General features: G+C 56.9%; 1 protein-coding gene across 2 annotated transcripts in view; it reads right to left on the reverse strand.

The window, feature by feature from the left end:
• Positions 1-22,112, reverse strand: part of TTC7A (tetratricopeptide repeat domain 7A) — a 134,555-nt gene that overhangs the window by 31,487 nt on the left and 80,956 nt on the right. For both annotated transcript variants that reach the window (XM_047782133.1, XM_047782134.1), the window contains 4 exons: positions 17,956-18,073; positions 17,209-17,266; positions 15,706-15,778; positions 12,251-12,411 (listed from right to left, as the gene is read on the reverse strand). In XM_047782133.1, coding sequence (XP_047638089.1) covers positions 12,251-12,411; positions 15,706-15,778; positions 17,209-17,266; positions 17,956-18,073 — 410 coding nt within the window. The remainder of the gene's footprint in view (positions 1-12,250; positions 12,412-15,705; positions 15,779-17,208; positions 17,267-17,955; positions 18,074-22,112) is intronic.

Raw genomic sequence — 22,112 nt, forward strand, 5'->3', positions numbered from 1 at the left:
AGGTAGGTGAGGCCTCTGCTCGCGGACGCCTATGAACCGCAGAGGGGGCTGCACTCACGCAGCCAACAAGTGGAGAGCTGGCTGATTCGGTTTTCAGCTGTCCAGAAGCGGCTTCCCAGGGCCAGGGGCAGCAGGGGGGAACAGGGAGTTCTGGACATGACATGAAGGCGTGTGGCTCCTTGTGATGGGGGGTCCTCAGCCCAGAGGATGGTCACCCAGGTGGGGCCAAGAGTCCACCTGAGGAGAGTCTCCAAGACAGGAAGGCCGGGATAATGCAATCCGATGGCCCTCCGACAAAAGCCATTCCCAGACAGGAATGGCCACACTGCTGTCCTGACCCTGCACTGGGACGTCACTCAGTGGACAGACACTGGCCCCGCAGTGAGAAACCTGAGCCAAAGGCCCAGCTTTGCTGCCACCCTGCTGGGCATCTCACAGGTTCCAGGCCCGTGAAACGGGAGTGCAGTCTTCTGCCCTGTCTGCCCCGGGCTCCTGCAGGATGAACTGGGATGACCCAGAAGCAGCAGCTGAGAAACCCACAGCTGTACTAAGTCCTCAAGCGTGGACCTGCCTGGGGCTCGGGGAAGAGATTCCTTTGAAAACACAGGCCTAGAGTTCCCATTGTGGCTCAGCGGGTTAAGAATCCATGAGGATGCAGGTTCGATCCCCGGCCCGGCTCGGTGGGTTACGGATCCGGCGTTGCCGTGAGCTGTGGTGTAGGTCGCAGATGCGGCTCGGATCCCGCGTTGCTGTGGCTCTGGCGTAGGCCGGCGGCTACAGCTCTGATTCCACCCCTAGCCTGGGAACCTCCACATGCCACGGGAATGGCCCTAGAAAAGGCAAAAAGACAAAAAGACAAAAAAGCAAAAACAAACAAACAAAAACCCTCCATATGCCGAAGGTGCAGCCCTAAAACAAAATAAATAAATAAAAATAAAAACACGGGCCTCGCAGACACTGAAAAGCAGTGTCCCAGCCAGGTGTCTCTGAAGGCTCTGAGAACCCCAGAGCTTCACGGCATGTTCAGCAAGGCAGGTGGTCTTCCTCACAGCTCCTGGGCCCAGAGATGGGCATGAGAAGGGAAGAGGCACGGAGGGGACAAACGGAGCCACAGCCAACACTCTCAGGGCCAAACAACCTTGGCTGTGAACCCTCTTGCAAGTACTTCCCTGTTTCTTAGATGCGGAATAAACTTTTTTTTTTTTTTTTTCTTTTTAGGGCCACACATGCAGCATATGAATGTACCCAGGCTAGGGGTCAAATCGGAGCTACCACTGCTGGCCTACGCCACAGCCACAGCCACGCCGGATCCTTAACCCACTGTGTGAGGCCAGGGATTGAACCTGCATCCTCATGGATATTAGCCAGGTTTGTTTCCACTGAGCCAATAGTGGAAATCCAACACTGAGGTCTTTTAAGGCCGCACGCCTTGGCCACGATGCCACTGCTGCATCTGTAGGCAGGTGTGAATGTGAGTGTTCTTTCTGGGGAAGGCGAAGGAGCAAAGGTCAGCGGCAACACCATGCCCTCTGTCTCCACCGCAGGGCTGAGGCCGCTGGGGCTGAGCGGAGAGTCAGCTCTCTCCACAGACATGTGCACCCTATTCTTAGCAAGGAGGCCCAGTGCAGCCGCAGGTCCACCGTCTAGGAGCTCACGCCCTCCCTGACTGCCGTGGGAGCCCTGGCAGCCCACACCAGCCACCCCAGGCCAGGCTCAGGGCTTCCTCAGCCACCATCCTCACTGCACACCTCATCTGCCACTATGCTCTGGACAAGGCTGGGACCTACCACCTTCCGAGTCACCTGCACAGGCCAGCACCTGGGGCCAGAGGCCGGTGCTCATCAGACCTGAACAGAGCCAGCCCCTGCTGAAGGATCTCAGCCCTGCCGTCTGTTTGCGCCTGGGCAGCCCTCCTCCCCTGGGGAAAGACAGAGACCAGTGAAATCAGCGTCCCTGGGTATCACCACCGGTCACTGGCTTTGCCAGTCTTCCCAGTGGCCCCAGCCAGGGGCTGAGGATGGCGGACCCAGGGGAAAGCACAGGTGGGCCTGGTACCCGCCTCCCCTTCCCCCCTCTCCTCCCAGGCCCTGCCCTGCCTGCAATCCTGAGCTGGGATCAGCCTGCTAATTATTTGCCAAAGGATGGAGCCTTGGAGCGGTTCTCATTGGAGGCAAAGACAAATCATTTCTTTGCATTGCTGTGAGGACGCAATAGCTTAGGATGGGCTTCCTCAGATCGGGGTGAACATGAGCCTTCCCAAAATTTTTTTTTTCTTTTAAAAAGAATTATTTTGTAAATGGGGGATATTTTTGTGACAACAGTTCTGGCTAAGCAAGCACTGTCATCGTGTCCATTGCTCTCACCCAAGGCCTCCAGTCATCTTCCCGTGTGCCGGCCCCGCTGCTCACCCCAGCATCCAACTCTTGGTGGCAGGGGGATGCTGGCAGAGCCGAGCTGGCTGCAGGGAAGGACAGGGGTTGTGTGGGTGGCAAGCACGACAGGTCCACATTTTTCACTTTCATGTTCCTTAAAAGAAGTTCCCTATACATTTGATGCAGCACGGGCAAGAAACACTTGAATACCAGAACTGCTGTGTACCTGAGGGAGTCACTCCCTGTCAAACAGGAGGACATCGTGCTGAAACAGGGCCTTTGGCATCAGGCGACATGGGTCCCCTTCCCGGCCCTGCTGTCTCCTAGCAGGCGCCGTTGCTTCTCTGAGCTCAATTGGCTGTTGAACAGGGGCCACAATGGTGCTACCAGGAAGGCTGTTAGGAGGACTAAGGGCAACAGAAACTTTAAAGGCAGCCACCCCCGGTGCCTGGCCACCCCCTGAGCAAGGTCAGTGGGCATCCTGAGATGGCTCCATCATTACCAGTCTTCCCTCCCAGACCCTGCGCTCAGTCAGGGACCATGTCTCTGTGTGTGTGTGTGTGTGTGTGTGTGCGCGCGCGCGCGCTCGGTCAGGGACCATGTCTGTGTGTGTGTGTGTGTGTGTGTGTGTGTGTCTTTTTGCCATTTCTTGGGCTGCTCCTGCGGCATATGGAGGTTCCCAGGCTAGGGGTCGAGTCGGAGCTGTAGCCGCCGGCCTACACCAGAGCCACAGCAATGCGGGATCCGAGCCACGTCTGCGACCTACACCACAACTCACGGCAACACTGGATCCTTAACCCACTGAGCAAGGCCAGGGATCAAACCTGCAACCTCATGGTTCCTAGTCGGATTTGCTAACCACTGAGCCACGACGGGAACTCCAGGGACCGTGTCTTTCTTATCTTTGAATCCCCAGCGTCTCACCCAATGTCACTCAACAAGTCTTTGTTGGGTAACAGAAGAAGGAAGTTGAGTCACAAGGATTCACTGAGGCTGGGAAAGCTGCAGGGGCCCCAGGACCAGGACCTGAGGAAGCAAAGCTGAAAAGCAGCCTGCGGGAACTCACCCTTCTCCCGGGTCCCACTGCCCCATCAGCACATTCCCAGGTCCCCTGGCCTCGGCTCCTGGCCACTGCAGGAGCCCTGCCAAAGAGGGGGAGAGGGTGGCAGCAGGTAGGGCGAATACACAAAAGGGGCAATTATCTCTTTAAAGGACAGTAATTACTAATTCCAGCTGATGGCTGTGCTGCGTTATTTTAATGAAGAGTTCTATTTTTATAGAAAACACATAATTGAGTGGAAAAAGCAGGCTATTCTCTGAGTCAGGCAGCCACGCCTCTGGAAAGTAACTCCTCAGCCAGGAGGCCAGAGCCTGTGCACCGCCTGGAGCTCTACAGGAAATAGGGCTCCTCTGGGAAACCAGGGCCCAAGTCGGCCGACCCAAGTTCAAATCCCAGCTTCCCTGCTAGTTATGAGACCCCCACCCCCTCACCCTCATGCTGGCCAGTCATTTTACCTTAGAGCTTGAGCTTCATAGCTATAAAATGGAAATGACAGGGTCGCTAAGCTCTGGTGGTTGTTATGTGCAAATAACATACATAATGGCTTCGGTCCACCTGGGTCCTCTTGTTATGACTTACTGAGCCCGTTATACACAGGTGCCTACTTATGCCCTCTGTGCCTCTGTTTCCTCACCCGGAAAGTGGGAGTAACCATTCCTACACCTCCCAGCGTTCCTGTAGCGGCTCAGCGGTAATGAACCCAACTAGGATCCATGAGGACTCGGGTTCACTCCCTGGCCTTGCTCAGTGGGTTAAGGATCTGGTACTGGCGCAAGCCTCGGTGTAGGTCGCAGAGGCAGCTCAGATCCTGCATTGCTGTGGCTGTGGTGTAGGCTGGCAGCTGCAGCTCTGATTCGACTCCTAGCCTGGGAACTTCCATATGCCGTGCAGGTGGCCCTGAAAAGACCAGGAAAAAAAAAAAAGAAAGAAAAAAAGAGTTAATGCATGAAAAGTGCTTAGAGCAGTGCCTGGTGCAGAGGAGCCCTGGGTGTCCCGCTGTGGTACTATTATTGAAGCTCCTGGAGTTCAAGCATATTGGGGTTGTTCAGCCAATCAGCTGGCTTGGGTTCTAGTTCCTGTTTTGCCACTTGTCAGCTGACCCTGAGATACCAGCTAACTTTCCTGTTAAGCCGTTTCACTTTTAGAGTAGGAGGGTTATAAACACTAAATCAAACCCAAACAATAACCAAACCAGGTTAAGGGGATGTGAGAGCACTCTGAGGGCTGTAAGAAGCCGACATTCCCATGTGTCATCCCCCCTCACTCCCCAACCCCGCCACTTCCTTAGAGAACAAACAAAACGACAACCAGGGTCTCCCCGTGGGAGGGGCTACTGGTGTGCGGGGTGCCCCACCTTGGGTTTCCTGCAGGGAGGAAGGGGAGCCAGAGGACAGGCCTTCTCTGCCCTGCAGGTGCCTCCATGTCCTCAGGGAAGCTCAACCACACATCCAAGGCAACTAGGAAACAGAAGAAGCATCCGATACTCAACTGGCTGCCCCACAGCATAGGAAGCTCCCAGGCCAGGGATCAGATCCGATCCGAAGCCTCAAACTAAGCCGCAGCTGCGGCAATGCTGGATCCTTAACCCACCATGCTGGGCCAGGAATCAAACCCATGTCCTAGTGCTCCCAAGCCACTGTCAATCCTGTTGCGCCACAGCGGGAGCTCCTGAGGGGTTCAGCGTTAAGTGCAGGAGCTTCAGGGCAAAGTGGAGCCTGAGGGGAGCCTGTGAGGATGGATTTGGAAGTGAAGCCAGGTAAGGAGGGCACCCCTTGGGATCTGACCAGCAGGGACAGGGATGAAAGCCCGCAGGTGGGGCTCTGAGGCCCCTCCCCTAGCACAGGATGGGCAGTGGGGAGAAGGGAAGGAGCAGCGTCTGAGTAGGAGGCAGCCACGCCCTCGCCTCTATTCAGGCTGTAGTCACCGGGTGCTCACTCAGACCTGCAAAGCCAGGAAGTGCTCAAGGTCACAGGCCTCCCAGACTCCACCAGGGCAATGAATTGATTACGCTCCCACGCACTTGCTCTTTGAGGGTGTTACTTTTTTCTTTTTTTGGTCTTATTTTTAGGGCCGCACCTGCGGCATAGGGAGGTTCCCAAACGAGAGGTCAAATTGGAGTTGTGGCTGCCAGTCTGTGGCAGAGGATCCTTAAACCACTGAGCAAGGCCAGGGATCGAACCTGTGTCCTCATGGATGCTAGTCAGATTCGTGTCCGATGAGCTGCGATGGGAACTCCAAGGGTATTATTTTAAAGCCCTAAGAGGAACAGCCTCCCTGAAAGGGAGAGGGCCATAGGCCCGTCTTTATTATCTTCCCATGGACTAACCCCTACCTTGGAAGGGACACTTACGGCAGCTTTTCTCAGCTCTAAAAACCCATCATTTTTCCTTGGTTCTGTTTTTTCTCAGCTCTGAAAACCCATCATTTTTCCTTGGTTCTGGAGGAATACACCGACCCATGTCCCCTAATCTTTCAAGGTTTGCACTGACGCTCTACCTCGTAATGAATTCATTCAATATGCCTTGACTTTGAAGCTTTAAAATTGAGAGCCCGCAAGCTTCTGCCTCCAGGATTAGCACCTCTTTGCTTCAAAGCCCTGCCCCACCTGCAGAACAGCCACCAGCACCCACAGCACACCCTTAGCTTTCCTGACAGATGTCTGAACCAGGGGCCTTCCGGCCCGGCTTCCTTCAGAGGCAGGTCACCTCCAGTTACCGCTGGACACAAATTCTTAATCTTGAAAGATATGAACCAAACCCCATAGACCCATTCCAAACTCATTCCAGGGTGGAAGAATTTCCAGAAAGCAGGTACTTCAATGGAACAAACGTTGGCTCCAGCGCAGCATAAGACACCAAGAAGCAAACACCTTGGTCTTGGTCTATAATCTCTACCCAGGGAGCAGACCTGGGGACCTAAGACCACCCACTGCAGGGGTAGGGGCAGCCTTACTTCATGGGCATGAAAAAGCCTCCTGGACCCTTTCCCAGGGACTTGGGGATGGGCCACGCCTGCTTGAAAACCAAAGGCTCCGGGAACACAGTGCCTGCCTCCAGCAAATGTGGATCCTCCAGGAGGATCAGGAAGCAAAGGGCTAACCACTTTATTTATTTGTTTTTTTAGGGCTGCACCTGCAGCATATGGAAGTTCCCAGGCTAGGGGTCAAATGGGAGCTACAGCTGCTGGCCTATGCCACAGCCGCAGCAACGCAGGAACCAAGTTGCATCTGTGACCTACGCCACAGCGCATGGCAGTGCTGGATCCTTAAGCCACTGAGCGGGGGCTGGGGATCAAACCCATACCTTCACGGACACTAGTCAGGTGGGTTACCTCTGAGCTACAAAGGAAACTCCCCCAAACCACTTTCAAACAAAGAATTCCTTTTGGAAAGCCTGCAAATACCTGTCTGTCCCCCCCTTTCCCTCTTCTTCCCCAAATCAAACCTCCTGGATCATCTACCCTCCTAGCTGGAGTGTAAGCAGAAGCCACAGAGAGAGTGAGGACACTAGCAGACTGCAGTGTCACACAGTGAGGTCACAGGAGGCTCCACAGAACAACCAGCGAAGGGACATGCTGAATGTCAACCCAGCTTAGCTGAGCAGGAGCTGACCTTTGGGGAAGAGTGGACCAGTGCCCGTGATTATGGCTGGCTTAACACTCCCATCAACCACATGCCCTGCAAGTTTACCCTGCGGCTCTTGTCCTTACCAGGGACTGTGGCAGCCAAAAATGTCTAATGAACCTGGCAAGGTGAAAAACTCTGTTTGTGCTAATACCTTTGATTCCAGCCCCCTCGCTGAAGCGCTGGTATTTTAAGTGTCCTTTTGATCTTCGGCAAGTCCCTAATAAGAACCATCCAGCAAACATGCCGGGTTTAAGGCGGAGACATTCACAGAAGCCCCAGGCCTCCGATTGTTTCTGCTCGGTGGAAGGCACGACTGGACATTTAACACACGCAAACCTAAGAAAAAGGTGAGGCTGGCCAGGTAGGGAATCAGAGGGGAGCCCTTGAAGCTGACGTTGGCCACAGCTAACGCCTAGTTTGTCAACTCAAACATTTTCCAAAACAGCCCAGGTTTCCTGGGGGAGATGCTGTGACTGGTTCCATTTGTTTCTACGTGGCGAGCTCTGGCTTGTCAAGAGGGCCCAGGCTAGGGGTCAAATGGGAGCTACAGCTCTGGGGAGCGCTCCCTAGGGCTCCAACACCCCTTCCCCCAGGACCTTCCAAGTGTTCCAGGACCTGGGCTGGGCAGAAACTCCCAGGCAGAGTGGGAGGAGGTGGCCCTGCCACCGAGGGGAAGGGAAGGACAAACCAGTTGGCTCCTCTTCTGCCAACCAACCCATGGCCTGGGCTTTCAAAACCGGTCTGGCAGGCTGCCAGGCCCAGGGTGGGAGCAGTGACTGACGGGCTGGTTATTGGAAAGCTCCCATCATTAGCCCAGGAATGTTGTTTGGTTACTATGGCGACCTTCCCCCGACAAGCGGCCTGACTAAAGCACAAGGAATCTGTTACCTAAAACCAGCACCCGACGGAGCCCGGAGCCCGTGGCTTTGGGAACCAAGCTTATCAGCAGCCTGTTCCCCATGACCCTCCCAGCTGAGTCCCAATCCGGAGAAGCGACCCGCACAGGCATCTCTGCGCTGGCTGCTGGACCTCTCCCATTCCGAGGCCCGATCTGGCTCGGAACCCAGCTCCAAACAGGGAGCCTGCTGCCCCCTTGAGGCCCCCTGCACACCGGCCAGCGACAGCCCGGCCTGCCCATGTGTCCAGGGCTTCTTAGCCTGAAGCCCCTGGGATTTCAGGAAGCTGCTTGGGTGTCTGGTCCCCCCACACACACCCCGTGCCAGGTTCACGCTGTCCCCACAGGGCATCGTTCTCTGCCTCATCACGTTCCTGCCTTTTGAAACGCGAGCTCTGTTAACCAACGGCCGCCCCACCGCACGGAAACTGAGATCCTCTTTGCTTTGCCTTCTAATCCCTGAATTCAGGAGGGTTTTCAAAAGTCAACTCCACGAAAGCTGGGTTTTTCTCCCGGAGGCTTAAGTCTCCCCGTAGGAATGGTGACCTCTTGGGCAGCTACGGAGCCCGAACACCTTATCACAGCAGCCCCCTCCCCACCGCCTGGCCCATCGCCTGCACTGCCTCCCTCACAACCCAGGTCACAGCCTTACACTGTTTATGGACCATCTTCCAGATCCGCACCCCCCCCCCCCGCCCCGCTGTCCTTGAACCCAGTAGTAAAACCGCTTGCGCTATCTTTTCTTATCTGAGTCTCACAAAAGACCTTGGAGGCAGAGGGAGGTCGGACAGATGGGAGCCTTTAAACAGAGGAGAGGATGGAGGCACGTGAAGGAGGGGCAAGCTGGAGGTGGCACAGGCAGGGACCTGCTATGGCTCCCGTGTGGGGACAGGCTCACGAGGACAGGGGTCTGTGGCACCCACCAGCATCGCCCGTGCCAGGCCTCCTCCACCCCTGACACCACCCTGCCAGCCTCTCCTTCACTAAGGCAGCCTGTGCAGAAAGGAAGCGCCTCAACAGGTCCCAGCCACCTGACACAGCCGTCGGCAGGGCACTGGGTGGCAGACAGACCCAGACCACAGGCCTTTAAGTGCTTAGAATACAGACCTTGTTGGGGATGCTGAGGTCAGAGCGAAGGGGATTGATTTTTTTTTTCCCCCCTTTGGCCACAGTGATATTTACGGGGTGAGAGGTTTAATTAACTGCCGTGGCAACAGCTGGAGCCACACACAGCGTGTTCCCAATGCAAGGAGCAGCTGGAGAGGCAGGATGCAGTTTCAACTGAAGAGCAATGACATTCTTCAGTGATCCCTGACCGGTAATGGACTCAATGACATTTCCTGCTAATCCATGGGTTTCATCTGTGGGGAAAAGTTACTGACTTATTTGCAAAGAGCCATGGTCACACCCTAGGGTCACTCCGGAGTGCTGTGTGGCAGGGGGAGCTTCCACCCCCATTCCCAACTCTCTCTCCCTCTCCCCGCTATTTTTTTAAGGTTTTTTTGGTTGGTTGGTTTTGGTGTTGGCTTAAGACAACAGAACTATATGCTCTCACAGTTCTGGAAGCCAGAAGCCCCCTGTGTATTTTTTTCCAGTTAGTTTGACAGCCTTTTAGGGCTGGCCCAGATCAAGAAGGAGCCCCTCAGGGTCTGGATGTGAGGGCCCCACGGTGGCTCAGAGATGAAGAACCTGGCTCTTTTTTTCTATCCCCGCAGCCCCTGGACGGGCAGACCTCATAGAGTGAGGCATCCCGGGCTGCTGGGATGCTCTGGTCCCCAGGGCTCCACAGGAGGTCCCTCTGCAGGAACAGAGTAACAGAGGCGCCCCGAGGAGGCCTCTGAGGCTCTTCCTTCCTTAGGCTGGGACCTCAGAGGTGTCTTCTTAAGACCCCAGCCCCTGAGAGGCCCTGGCTCTGTGGTGTTTGGATGGGGGAGCGCTGTTCCCATGGCAGACGCTGCCCCTTCAGAAGGCTCCTGCCTGCAGAAGTGGGGACGCAGCTGACCCAGAGCAGCAGCTGTCCTGCGCACTGACCGACCGCACAAATCTGCACCCGGGCTTCCCATCTATTTTGGGTTCAGGATGCCTTGGAGGGTTGGCTAAAAGCCACTTCCCTGGCTGCCTGCGTGCAGGTGCAAATGCCACAGTTCAGGTACAGGTGTCTCTGGAGGTCCAGAAGTCCACTCACGGGGCACCTGGCGGAGTGTCACCAACCTCATGGCAAGGACCACCTCCCCCGCTGGCTGGGTGAAGACACTTTGAGTGGGTGAAGCATTTCTGGTGAAGGAGCTGACAGCTGGCACCTGATCGAGGTGGGAGGAGTGGAGGGGTAGAGAGAGCACTTGGGGGAAGCTGACAATGAAGAAGAAGGCTTCCTCGCCCAGCCCAGGAGCCAGGAGCCAGGAGGAAGAGGATGGGCGGCAGAAGGTACCTCCTGATTGGCCAGGGCCGGAGGATGCTGCCCTCACACACAAAGCCTACTCCTACTGTGCCTCACACAGCGTGGGCTTCAAGCAGACTTGCAAAGAATGGCCTTTCTGCAGCAGAAAGCATTCAGCCTGGATGTGCAATAAGGTGGGAGATGCTGGAATGGGGGCTCCTGTACTGGAACTGGGGGGCTGAGGGTTGGAGGCAGGAGCACGTGACCAGCCCCCTCACATACACACACCCCTGGCCTTCCTGGGAAGGCTCTGCTCCCCCCTGTTCCATCTCCACCTGCATGGAAGATTTCACTTGGAAGAAAGACAATGTCTAAGGCCTCTTAACCCCTGAGCCACAATGGGAACTCTGCAACCTGCCTTTGGAAATGAACTCATTTCAATTTTAATGATTTCTCAAATGCACGGTAGAGGCCAAGAGCCAGGGCCATCTCCCGGACACTGAGAACAGGCTATGTTGGGCTGGCTATGTACTGTATCTGCGTACTCCTGGCCTTGGGCATCTGGGACCCACCTGGCCCAGGACGATGGGGTCAGGTGCCAGGGTGTTTTGGGTAGGGGGGTCAGTCTGGACCCATCCTAGGCATTTTCCCCTGGGGCTCCCGCTTCAGTGGGGACACTGGGAGATTATGGTTGAGATGCTGCCATTCCCAAAGCACCCTGCTTGAAGCCTGGTGAGGAGGAAGCCATCCCCAGCAAAGTCCACAGGCAAAGCCACAGCAGCAGCCTCTGAAGAAGGCCAAGGGCACAGGGAGGCCTGAACCCTGCCTGCATGGTCAGTCCCACCCCAGCTGGGCTAAGGATGGACAGACAGATGCTTGGGCTCTCCATATAGAAGGAACTTTTCCTTGGGCTGGACCAGCGGCAGCTTCCCTTGATCACCGATCGGGGCTGTGGCACCCACCAATTTCCTTAATTCTCTGTGAACCTGTTTCCATTGCTGACGTGAGTCACCTCTCAGGGTACCACGTTCCTTTCTGCTAAAGGGATATCTGCTCTCTGAATGCCTTTGGCTGGTTTTAAATGGCCCTCCTTCTGGCCCTAAGGTGGGGCATAGTAGAAGTGGGGGTGCTCAGGGCCGCTCCTCCTGGGATCATGGGATTCAGAGAAGCAGGGTCTATTACACCCAGTGTCACCTGCCCCAGGGAAGGAGGGCCGAAATCAAGATGATCCCCCTGCTTCACAGAGCAAGGCACCCTCCGGCCTCAGCTGCCCAGGAGGCTCTTATTCCCCAATGTCCTGGGTGGGTGGCAGGGGGTCTTCTGTGAATAGGTGAGGACACGGGGGTCTAGGCCTGTCCTGCCCACCACCACCAGGGCCAAGTGCAGCATAAACTCTGCTCCACAGAGATAGGCATCTGGGCAACGTGGTAAACAGGGCTGTGGAGGAGCTGGGGACAGAGGGAGAGGCCAGGGGCACCGGGAGGGATGGTCCCTCTTCCCCTTGACTGCCCGGACTGCTTGGAAGTAGGTGGATGGCTCACTTGGCCTCCATCAGCCCGGCCAGGGTCATGATGACCTCACGCAAGTTGGTGTCCCCATGAGGCGCAAATGCAGAGCCCAGGGCGGGATGGAAGCACCTCGAGCCACACGCATTGGAGCACAGTTTCCTTAGTGGTCTGCGCAGCCCCCTGGGGAGCCTGCAATTACCACAGAGAGCTCCCCACTTCCCACAGGGTGCCACCTGGCCCAAAACAGAACGCCAGAACCAGGCTCTGACCCCACAGGTCACTGCCCCACCTTGACCCTCCAGCCGGGGGGTGTGCCTGCAGCGGGCACGTCATCCGTGTGTGCTGGCTGATGACATGGTGAGGCAGGGTGTGCACACAGCCCCCCAGCTCAGCAGTGTCTGCGGGGAACTCACTTGAAGTTCTCGGGATACTCTGCGATGGCCATGTTGATGACGTCCAGGGCATGCTGGTAGTGTTTCTGGGCGGAGAAGAGGAGCGCCAGCAGGTGGAGCGCGTTGGCATCATCCTTGCACACTTTCAGGGCCTCCTGCAGCTGCTCCATGGCGCTGGAGATCTGCCAGAGAAAACCGCCAGCTTAGCGACCTTCCCCAAGGCTCACACCTCCGCCCCCTCCCCCACCCCGCCCCCACCTGGGGTCAGGTGCCAGCCAATGAGGGTGCGGCAGATTCAAGTGAGACCCCGGGCACCAGGGGTGGGGGTGAGGTCTGATGAGAAAACACACCCCCATGGAGTTCCCGTTGTGGCGCAGTGGTTAACGAATCCGACTAGGAACCATGAGGTTGCGGGTTCGATCCCTGCCCTTGCTCAGTGGGTTAACGATCCGGCGTTGCCGTGAGCTGTGGTGTAGGTTGCAGACGCGGCTCGGATCCCGCGTTGCTGTGGCTCTGGCGTAGCCCGGTGGCTACAGCTCTGATTCGACCCCTAGCCTGGGAACCTCCATATGCCGCGGGAGCAGCCCAAGAAATAGCAAAAAGACAAAAAAAAAAAAAGAAAACACACCCCCAAACAAAAGGGCAAGAAGGATCTGCTGTCCCAAGGCGGGCCAGGGAAGCCAGTGCTGTCCCCAGGCAAGAGTCGATCCAGAGCGGCAGGTTCACAGTGCACCATGAAGGACTGGCTGCAAAGCGCTTCTTAGACCAGAGAGGCGTGGGGGCCGTGAGGAGACGCCACCCAGACCACTAGCTTCATTTGGATCTCTTCTCTGAGCCTGGTCACGGGGGCTGACAGATAAACACCACCTCCTCCTCAGGACTCACAGTGGCAAGAGCTTACGCTCTGGGGTTAGATGGGGGTGTGGATCCCAGATCTGCAACCTCCTAGCTGGCGCCTAGGGCAGAGTACTTGGTCTCTGAGCTGCAGTCCTTATGCTGCATAACGAGGATAACAGTTGCAACCTATGACAGTGGCTGAGAGAGCCAGACAAGGGAGGGAAATATCCTGCGGAGTTCTGAGCACACTGGAAAATGTGAGTTTCCTCTTCAAGCCCCCAAAGCCCAGGCAGCAAATGAGCAGGTAAGAAGATCCATCCTTCCTGTCACGTCCTGAGGGATGTGTTTTTGCAGGTGCTTAGGCCTGACAGTTGTGTCGCCTCCTATGACTCAATCCACACCAGGGCCCTCTCCTCCCGGGAACCTCCTAAATCCTCTTCAGAAAAGTCTAGTTATTCCTCAAACCTCAGACCCCAGGCTCCAATACCCCTTGAGGGGCCTACAGCACAGGTTAGCTGGGGCCTCAGGTCCCCGGTGTGCCTGCCCCTGCCTGGTCTCCATCTGGCCTCTGCCCAAGCTGTGGGCACTACTGCCGGGCCCAGTCCTCCCACGGGGACCTCCCTTTATGAAAAGGTCACAGAAAGTAAAGGAGGAAGCTATGGTCAGTGTGGTCGCAGGCTCAGCTTGTCTGAGCCTCCTCAAGGCTGCTCCTACCCTGGGGAGTCTCCAGCGTGGACTCTACCACCCTGGGCCGGACAGCCATGTGTGCTCTGGGCAGGATGGGCTGGAGGGGCTCAAGTCCCAGGCAGGCAGGACCAGCCTAGAGTCCATTCGGGGGCCCTTGACCCTCCCCCTACTCTGAGGCTACCAAGATCTGGGGTCCCCAAGGAAACTGGGTGCCCGGCTCTGCTGGCCTGGCCCAGCCATCTCTCTGGGAGGACAGACACCCTTCAGAAGAGGTGACTGAATAATTCAGGATATTAAAAAATGCATCACCCAAGGTCGATCAGGAACTCAGCTGGCAAGAAAAGCACCAGTTCTTTTACAGAAGGCTAAAAATAAAGAGGTCTCGGAGTTCCCATCGTGGCTCAGTGGTTAACGAATCCGACTAGGAACCATGAGGGTGCGGGTTCGGTCCCTGCCCTTGCTCAGTGGGCTAAGGATCTGGCGTTGCCATGAGCTGTGGTGTAGGTTGCAGATGCGGCTCGGATCCCGCATTGCTGTGGCTGTGGTATAGGCCGGCGGCTACAGCTCCAATTTGACCCCTAGCCTGGAACTTGCATATGCCATGGGACCAGCCCAAGCAATGGCAAAAAGACAGTAAATAAATAAAAATAAAGTGGTCTCAGATATCCTTATGTCTGAGACCCCGGGGGCACCAGAGCAGACGGATGTCCCTGGAGAGAGGGGCAGAGGGGAACCGAGTGCCTCCTCCCGGCTCTGGATGTCAGGGGCCAGGGCCACCGTGGGAGAGGGGCTGGAAACACAGTCCCCGGAACTAAGTGATGACAAGACAAGGGGCCCGAAGTCAATACCAACCAGTAAAACCGACCTCCAGGCCGGTGAACAAGGCTCCAAGGTCCCTGCCTCCTAATGGGACAGGGGAACAGGATCCTGCGAGCCACTTGGGGCTTCTTAACTGGGTCACCGTGGGCTCTGGCGCAGACATCGTGCTGACCTGCCCAGTCCCCAGTCCCTGAGCTCAGCAGAGCCTCAGCACCTCAGGTGTCAAATGGGGCCAGCCGTACCCTCCGCTCCAGATGCAGGGGTCGCCCAGGCCAGTGTGGGGCACAGCAGAACCCTTGCTAGCCAGGCTGCCCGTCTCCTGACTCTGAGCAGGCTCCTCTCCAACAGTTCTAGCCCTGCTCCCCACTGACCTGTCTGCAGTCCCTGAGTGGTCCAGGGTCCACACTCTCAGGATCAGGGTCCCTGGGAGGTCGGCCCCTGGGAGGTCCTGCTTTGCACAGAGCATCGGCCTGAGGGGCCGAGACACATGTGAAAGCCGAGGCTCTGAGGGGCCCGGGGGGTGGGAGCCCTCCCTCTTTTCTGAAAGGTAACCCACCGCATGGGTTACTGCCCAGCCTCACTCCCCGAACCAACCAGGGTCCTCTCGGCACCAAGAGCTCAGCTGCTCAGCTGGGAGAAGGCAGGCAGGTGGGCCTGGAGAGCCATGGGTGGTCCCCAGGGTGGGCAAGGTGGTCAGCGGATGGGAGGCTCCCATCAGGCCCCAGACGTGTCCACTGGGTCTAGAAAGCTTTGGGTCCCATAGAAATAGGTCCACATGCCAATCCCTCTGCTCCCCCAGACCTTGGAGAAAGCTCGGCAGAAGGTGAGGACACCCACAAACGCTTCCTGTGGTCACCTGCCAACTTCTCAGGAGACCAGGATGTTGTAGGGAGGGTAAGGCAGAGAAAAACCCCTTCCTGCGTGCCCACCATGGGCCAGGGCCACATGAGCTGATTTAATCCTCACCAGGCCCCGCTGAGGTGGAATGCCAAGGTGCTCACATAACAGGGAAGGAAACAGAGGCTCAGAGAGGTCAAGTCACTTGCCAAGGGTCACACAGCTGGTAAAAGCAGTGGGGCAGGAGAAGATGAACAGCCCCAGAGACCCGGGTGTTAGGAACTATGAGGACCCACCTGGCGGACGAGGGCCAGCTGCAGGGAGACATAGAGGATGACCTGGGGGTCGCCGGGCGCCAGCTGCTGGGCTCTGTATGGGGAAGGGGAGCAGCAAGTCAGTCACCAAAGGGCAGCGACCAGGGGGTGTGATGGGGGCCTCCAGCATGCCGGCCCTGTGCTGGGCACTGCGGGGAAAAATGTCAGGGATTCTGCCCGGCCCTGCTCTTGGGGGTGCCCAGTGGCTGGGGCAGAAAGCCCAAGGTGGGGGCAGTGGATGCCTAGAGGGCTGGCTCTGGTGGAGGCGGGGGCCATTGTGGAGGGTAGGACTGGGGGTGGCGGAAGCCCCTCTTCTCTGGGCAGTGGTTGGCCTGGCCGTGGTCTGCTCAGAGCCTGGAGTCTGTCCTCTCCATCACAGACAGAAGGGACCCCTTCCTGAGGATGGAGAGGCTCGGGCTGGCCTCTCTGGGCAAGAAGCCCTGGGAATGAAGAGATGGCGAGGAAGGGAGGCAGTGTCCCCTGATCCTGGGAGTTCAGAAGGGGGTGGCCAGGACGGGACTCTCCTATTCACATGGGTTTGAGAACCACTGGCCCCAAAGGGGAGCTGGACGGGCCGAGGAAGCCGGCACATGGAGTCTGGGGCAGGCCCCTCCCCAGCAGCTTCCTGTCAGCGTTCAGCTCAGAGGGAGCAAGACGCACCGGGGTCAGGGGAAGAGCCCTGTGATGGGCCAGAGGAGGGAGGGGAGGGATGCTGGGGAGGCCCCGGCTGCGGAGGAGAGGGCCCCACAAGGATGGGAGGGAGGCAGGGCTGCTGGCGCGGTGGGAGGGGCTTCTCTGCCCCCCGTTCCCCCTCCCTCCCACCTGGAATCTGGGCTCCCAGGAAATCTCGGGGAGGACGAGGGCTGGGGTCCTCACAGCCCTCAGGATGGGGAGGAGCTGGGAGAAGGCCACCAACACCCTTTCTGAGACCCTGCTGCTTGTAGGTCCCTGGGCAAAGTGCTCTCCTGCTTAATTATTACAAAACTAAGGGGTTATTATTCCCTTTTAGAGCCCTGAGCTCGGGGTGGGGGGCAGGGTTGGGTGGGAGCTGAGCCTGGTTGGGGGGGGGGCTCCACCCACGTGGAGGGCTCAACCTGCCCACCCAACCCCAAAGGCTGCTCCCTGCTTCCCAAGTGAGCTCTCAGAGCCTCGGTTTGCTGGTCAATAAAATGGGGACAGGAGTTCCCATCTTGGCTCAGCGGTAATGAACCCAACTAGTATCCATGAGGGCGCAGGTTCGATCCCTTGCCTCACTCAGCGGCTTGGATCTAGCATTGCTGTGACTGCAGTGCAGGCTGGCAGCTGCAGCTCTGATTCGACCCCCAGCCTGGGAACCTCCATATGCCATGGGTGAGGCCCTCAAAAGACAAATAAAATAAAGTAAAATGGGGACAGAAACCTTTGTTCTGTCTACACCAAAGGGTCGCCTGAGGGAGCATGAGAATGAACCACCCCGTGCCAATGCTGCCATTCAGGCCTCCTCACCTCTCTAGCATCTGCAGGGCCTTCCGGTGCAATTCGTCTTGCTTGGACTTCAGAGTTGCTGCGGGAGACAGGAGGGAGATGGAGCTGTGAGGGGCCGTTGGAAGGGGGCCCACCTGGGAAGAGAGCTCTGCGGGGACAGGCCCCACCGTGACTCTGTCTGGCAAATGCTCCCACTTACGCAGTTCCAGTGGCTGCCACCCTCCACCCTGGTTACCAGGGGAGGGGGTGCAGGTGTCCCTAGGTGTCCCCATCCCCAGCCTCCCAGCATGTTTCTTGGCACAAGAGGTCCTTCTGCTCCTTCGTCTGCTGTGCCACCTGGACCCTTTCAAAGGCCCACGTCTCTATGCTGGCCATCATCACCCAGGAAGTTACCCAGGAGGCTTCTTTTCTGACCATCTCAACGAGTTTCAAGAGGACAATTGAGAGGCATTGAGTACACTGACCATGTCATGCAGCTGCCGCCACCATCCACCTCCAGAACTTTCTTGGCATCCCCAAGAGAGTGTCTATACCCACTGACCACTGAAACCCTGCCCCCAGCCCACCAGAAACCTCTGTAACACTTTCCCCATGAGGCTTTCGGCTTTAACCCAAACCAGGCACCTTTCGCGTGCACGTGTGTGTGTTCATAAGCATAAGCTCATCTATCCGTTTTATGGGGGTGGGTACTGGTGGTTCAAGAGGCCCGGGAGGCCATGAGGGGAGCTGAGGCACCCCGAGCAGAGGCTCCCAGGCCATGGCACTCACCGTCGGTGGCCTGCAGGCTGTAGGTGAGACCCAGCGCCAGGTAGCCCTTGCAGAGGAACTCCCCAGCTTCTTCCCCGAGGTGGATCACCATCAGGGCAAAGCGCTCTGCCTCCTCCAGCTGCAAAGAGGAGAGGCAAAGGTCACTGGGGTCACCAGCCTTGGACCCTCAAAACGGCAATGCCTCATGCCTCACCAGAGAGGGCAGGCGGCTGGTCTGAGGCCACACAGCCGCTGAATGGAAGGACAGCCGCTGAATGGAAGGGCAGCCGTTTCTTCCACCAGTGACTCCCTGGATCCTTCCCCCAAAGAGGGCCTTGTGCTCAAGGTCACAGATGCTGCCTCTCACAGGGAAAGTTCCCCGTGCTCCGGGGAGCCCAGCTCCCCAGGAGCTGCTCTGCGGAAGCCTGGACCTAGGAGCAGGCCAGTCTGTGCCAGCTCCCTTTCTCCGCCCGGGCGTCTGTAGGTGCCTGGGTTGGTCCCTGTCCCACTCAGCAGAGAAAGGGAAGCCAGGAGCAGCGGTCTGGCAGGGCTTGGGGACTGGGCCTCGGGGACACAACTGACCCTGCAGAGCAGGCAGGCCGCCACTCTGGCTCTGCTCTGAGCTTGCTCCCTGACACAGGGAGCTCTAACTTTTCAGGGGAAAAAGGCCTGGGGCTGTTTCTGTCCTGGGAGCAGGAGGGACTGTTCCAGTTGGAAAGGGACCAATAGGCGCAGGTCACGTGTGCACACATCACACACAACATGTGACACGAAGAGAAGGGTACACACCAGGCAGCCCTTAGGAGCCCTCTGGGGCATGCATGGCAGTCAGGCCAGTTGGGAGGCAGGGGACAGCTGGGGGCCTAGTTGTACCCACTCATGGCCCACAGGCCTCTTGGAGGCCTCCTCCCTTCTGCTGAACCCAGGAATGTCATCTGCCCATGTGCCTGGTGTGGCAGTGTGACCAAGAACGACTGCCACCGCCCTCAGCAAGGAACGGAATGATTCATAACCCAAGCCCCACTGCCACACAGATGTCAAGGCCACTTGGCGTGAGGCGTCTCCCCTTCCCGACCCCCAGAGTTAATGTGGGTTCCAGCACCCCAGCTGGCGTGCCCCCACCCTGCTCCTTTCCCTGCCTGGGCCCACCCCAGCCCATGTGGGGGGGCAGCTGTGTGTGTCTCGTGGCCTGACCCCCAGCCCCAGCTGAGGGCACAGGTGGACTCGCCCTCCATGGAGCACGAGGGACCCTGAGATAAAGGCCACTAGCTGTGGGGAGGTGAGTTGGGCTGCGGTCACCATTTGGGCACAGCTGTGGTGAGCGATGTGCAAGGAAAAGGCTTACAGGGCAGAGAACCCACTGAACGGAGAGGAGATTTTAAAAAAGAAGAAAAGGGACTTCCCATCATGGCTCAGCGGAAACGAATCTGACTAGGAGCCATGAGGTTGTGGGTTTGATCCCTGGCCTCGCTCAGTGGGTTGAGGATCTGGCATTGCCATGCGCTGTAGTGTAGGCAAGCAGAAACAGCTCCGATTACACCCGTAGCCTGGGAACCTCCATATGCCGTGGATGTGGCCCTAAAAAGGACAAAAGCCAAAAAAGAAGAAGAGGAAGAAAGTACAAGAGAGGCAGAGTGGGTGAGCTGATGGCCCGGAGAGAGAGATGGCGGGACAGGAGCTGAAGCCCAGGGGCCTGACCACTGTCCCTGACAAGCACTGACACGGGTAGCTCTCCAGCCCCTCATGGTGGAGCTGAAGCGGCCAGCCTCCGGGTCAGCAGGCTGGTCACTGAAAGGATGTGGGAGTCTGGGAGCTGGGCCTATAACACTATCAGGCCTGAGGTCCCGGGGCTCAGGTGAGCCAGCCGTTCAGGAATCCCCTAGCTGCCTACTGCCCAGGCTTGGCTGGCGATGTGGGCCCCAGGCTGCAGACACCAAGGGCTCTCCTGGCGCACGTGGCCCAGCAAGACTCACAAGACTATGGGTCCCTGAAGTCAGAGCTAGGGTGAGAGGAAAGCACAGGACGAGGCCACCCAACGCTGGCTCGGCACGTGACAGACATGGGGCCTTGAGAAGGTCGCTTGCCATTTCTGTGCCCCACAGGGCCTCATGTGGAACACGGGGAGCTGGACCACCCCTCAAGCTCAACTCCTACTGCTCCTCCCTACAAACCTCCCCCGAGGCTTCTGCAGGACCAGGCTCTATGCTGGGCCTGGCTGGGGAGGCCCAGTGACTCGGGGGCAGGACGTCCGGATGACCACGCACAGGATCCCACAAGAGGGCGGGACCCTACAGGACAAGGCGGCTCTTGTGGGGTGCTGGCCCAGGGCTACGGGAGCTCCAAGGAGGGGCCTGGCTGGGGTTGTCCCCGGAGCCCTCAGGGCAGACGGAGGACAGGGGGCACCAAGAAAAGGCAAAGTGAATGAAGAGCATCTTGCTCATCCCTCACAGATCCCCACTGCTGGTGCGGCTTGTCTCCCTCTGTCTTTAGGCATCATTATTCCCCATTCGAACAGGAGCCAGCTTTTTTATAAACCACCAAGTATGAGTTATAGACAGAATTCAGAAACCTACTGCACTCTGTGTCTACACACTCTTCTCACGGCCATGTCCTTCTCAGCAAATGCCAGCTTCTATCTCCCGCAGCCCATGCTGTAGACGGCGAGCCAGGGGCAAAGCTCAGCAGTTACTGGCGAACAGGGGCAAGTTATTCCTCTGTTCAAATACACCCTATGCTGGGAGTTCCCATTGCGGCTCCGTGGAAATGAATCTAACTAGCATCCATGAGGACGCGGGTTCGATCCCTGGCCTCAGTCAGTGGATGAAGGCATTGTTGCGAGCTGTGGTGTAGGTCACAGACGTGGCTTAGATCCCATGTTGCTGTGGCTGTGGCGTAGGGCGGCAGCAGTCGCTCCAATGTGACCCCTAGTCTGGGAACTTCATGCGCCGCAGGTGTGGCCCTAAAAAAAAAGGACAAAAAAAAAAGAGAGAGAGAGAGAGACAACGTACATCCTTAGCTCGTCCAACTTGTGGTCCACTCTGACCCCAGGTAAGCATCCACCCTTGGCCAGTATTTGCCAGACTTGCCCAGATAGTTTAAAATGGTCTCTAAGCCTGGTGCCAGCATTTGTCCCAAATCAAACCCACAAGGTTTCAGTGCACCATGTTCATACATGGTCAACATTATTATCTGATTTCTATGACCTACCACAAAAGAGTTTACATATAATACTAATATATTTATACACTGGTGCTCTAACCAGCCAGCAAAAGGCAAAAATGCTGTCACATTAAAAATCAACAAAACCCCCCACATACACTACTTTAAATATAAGATACATATTTTAAAGACATATTAAAAATAGGTATACAATGCACAATTCTCCTTCCTCTAAGACAAGAGTGGGGAGTTCCCATCGTGGTGCAGTGGTTAACGAATCTGACTAGGAACCATGAGGTTGCGGGTTCGATTCCTGGCCTTGCTCAGGGGTTAAGGATCCGGCATTGCTGTGAGCTGTGGTGTAGGTTGCAGATGCGGCTCAGATCCCGTGTTGCTGTGGCTCTGGTGTAGGCCGGTGGCTACGGCTCCGATTAGACCCCTAGCCTGGGAACCTCCATATGCCAAAGAAGCAGCCCTAGAAAAGGCAAAAAGACAAAAAAAAAAGAAAAGATAAGAGTGGGACTCCTACAGCCCTTGAGGACGTGGCTGTGCCACCTGGGTTCTGAAGAAGGATGGTCCCACCCAAATCCAGAGTTGACTTCACACCCACAAGTAAGCTTTTCACGCAGAGAGCAGGGCAGCCTCGCAGCTAAGCACACGAGCTCTGGGACCAGGCTTTCTGGGTTCACATCTGGGTCTGGCTGCTTACTAACTGCATGACCTTGGCCAAGTCACTTCACTTGGCTGTGCCTCAGTCGGCTCTTCCATAAAATGGGAATAATGGGTGTCTGTCCCACAGGGCTGCCAGGAGAACTGAATGAGATAAAGACGTGATAAATGCTCAGAGCGGTGCCTGAATAGACAGAAACTATTATCATCGTCATTTTCTATCTATAATTAATCTTCCAGAATTGTTTTAAAGTCTCAGCCTGGTAGTTGTGCCATCTGAGTAGAGTTCCTGTCCCCGACAGCTATGTGAGCTCATTAATAAATTAGGATGTGGCATCAAACACCCTCTT

The sequence above is a fragment of the Phacochoerus africanus genome, chromosome 5 (genome assembly GCF_016906955.1).
Source record: "Phacochoerus africanus isolate WHEZ1 chromosome 5, ROS_Pafr_v1, whole genome shotgun sequence".
NCBI lineage: Eukaryota > Metazoa > Chordata > Mammalia > Artiodactyla > Suidae > Phacochoerus > Phacochoerus africanus.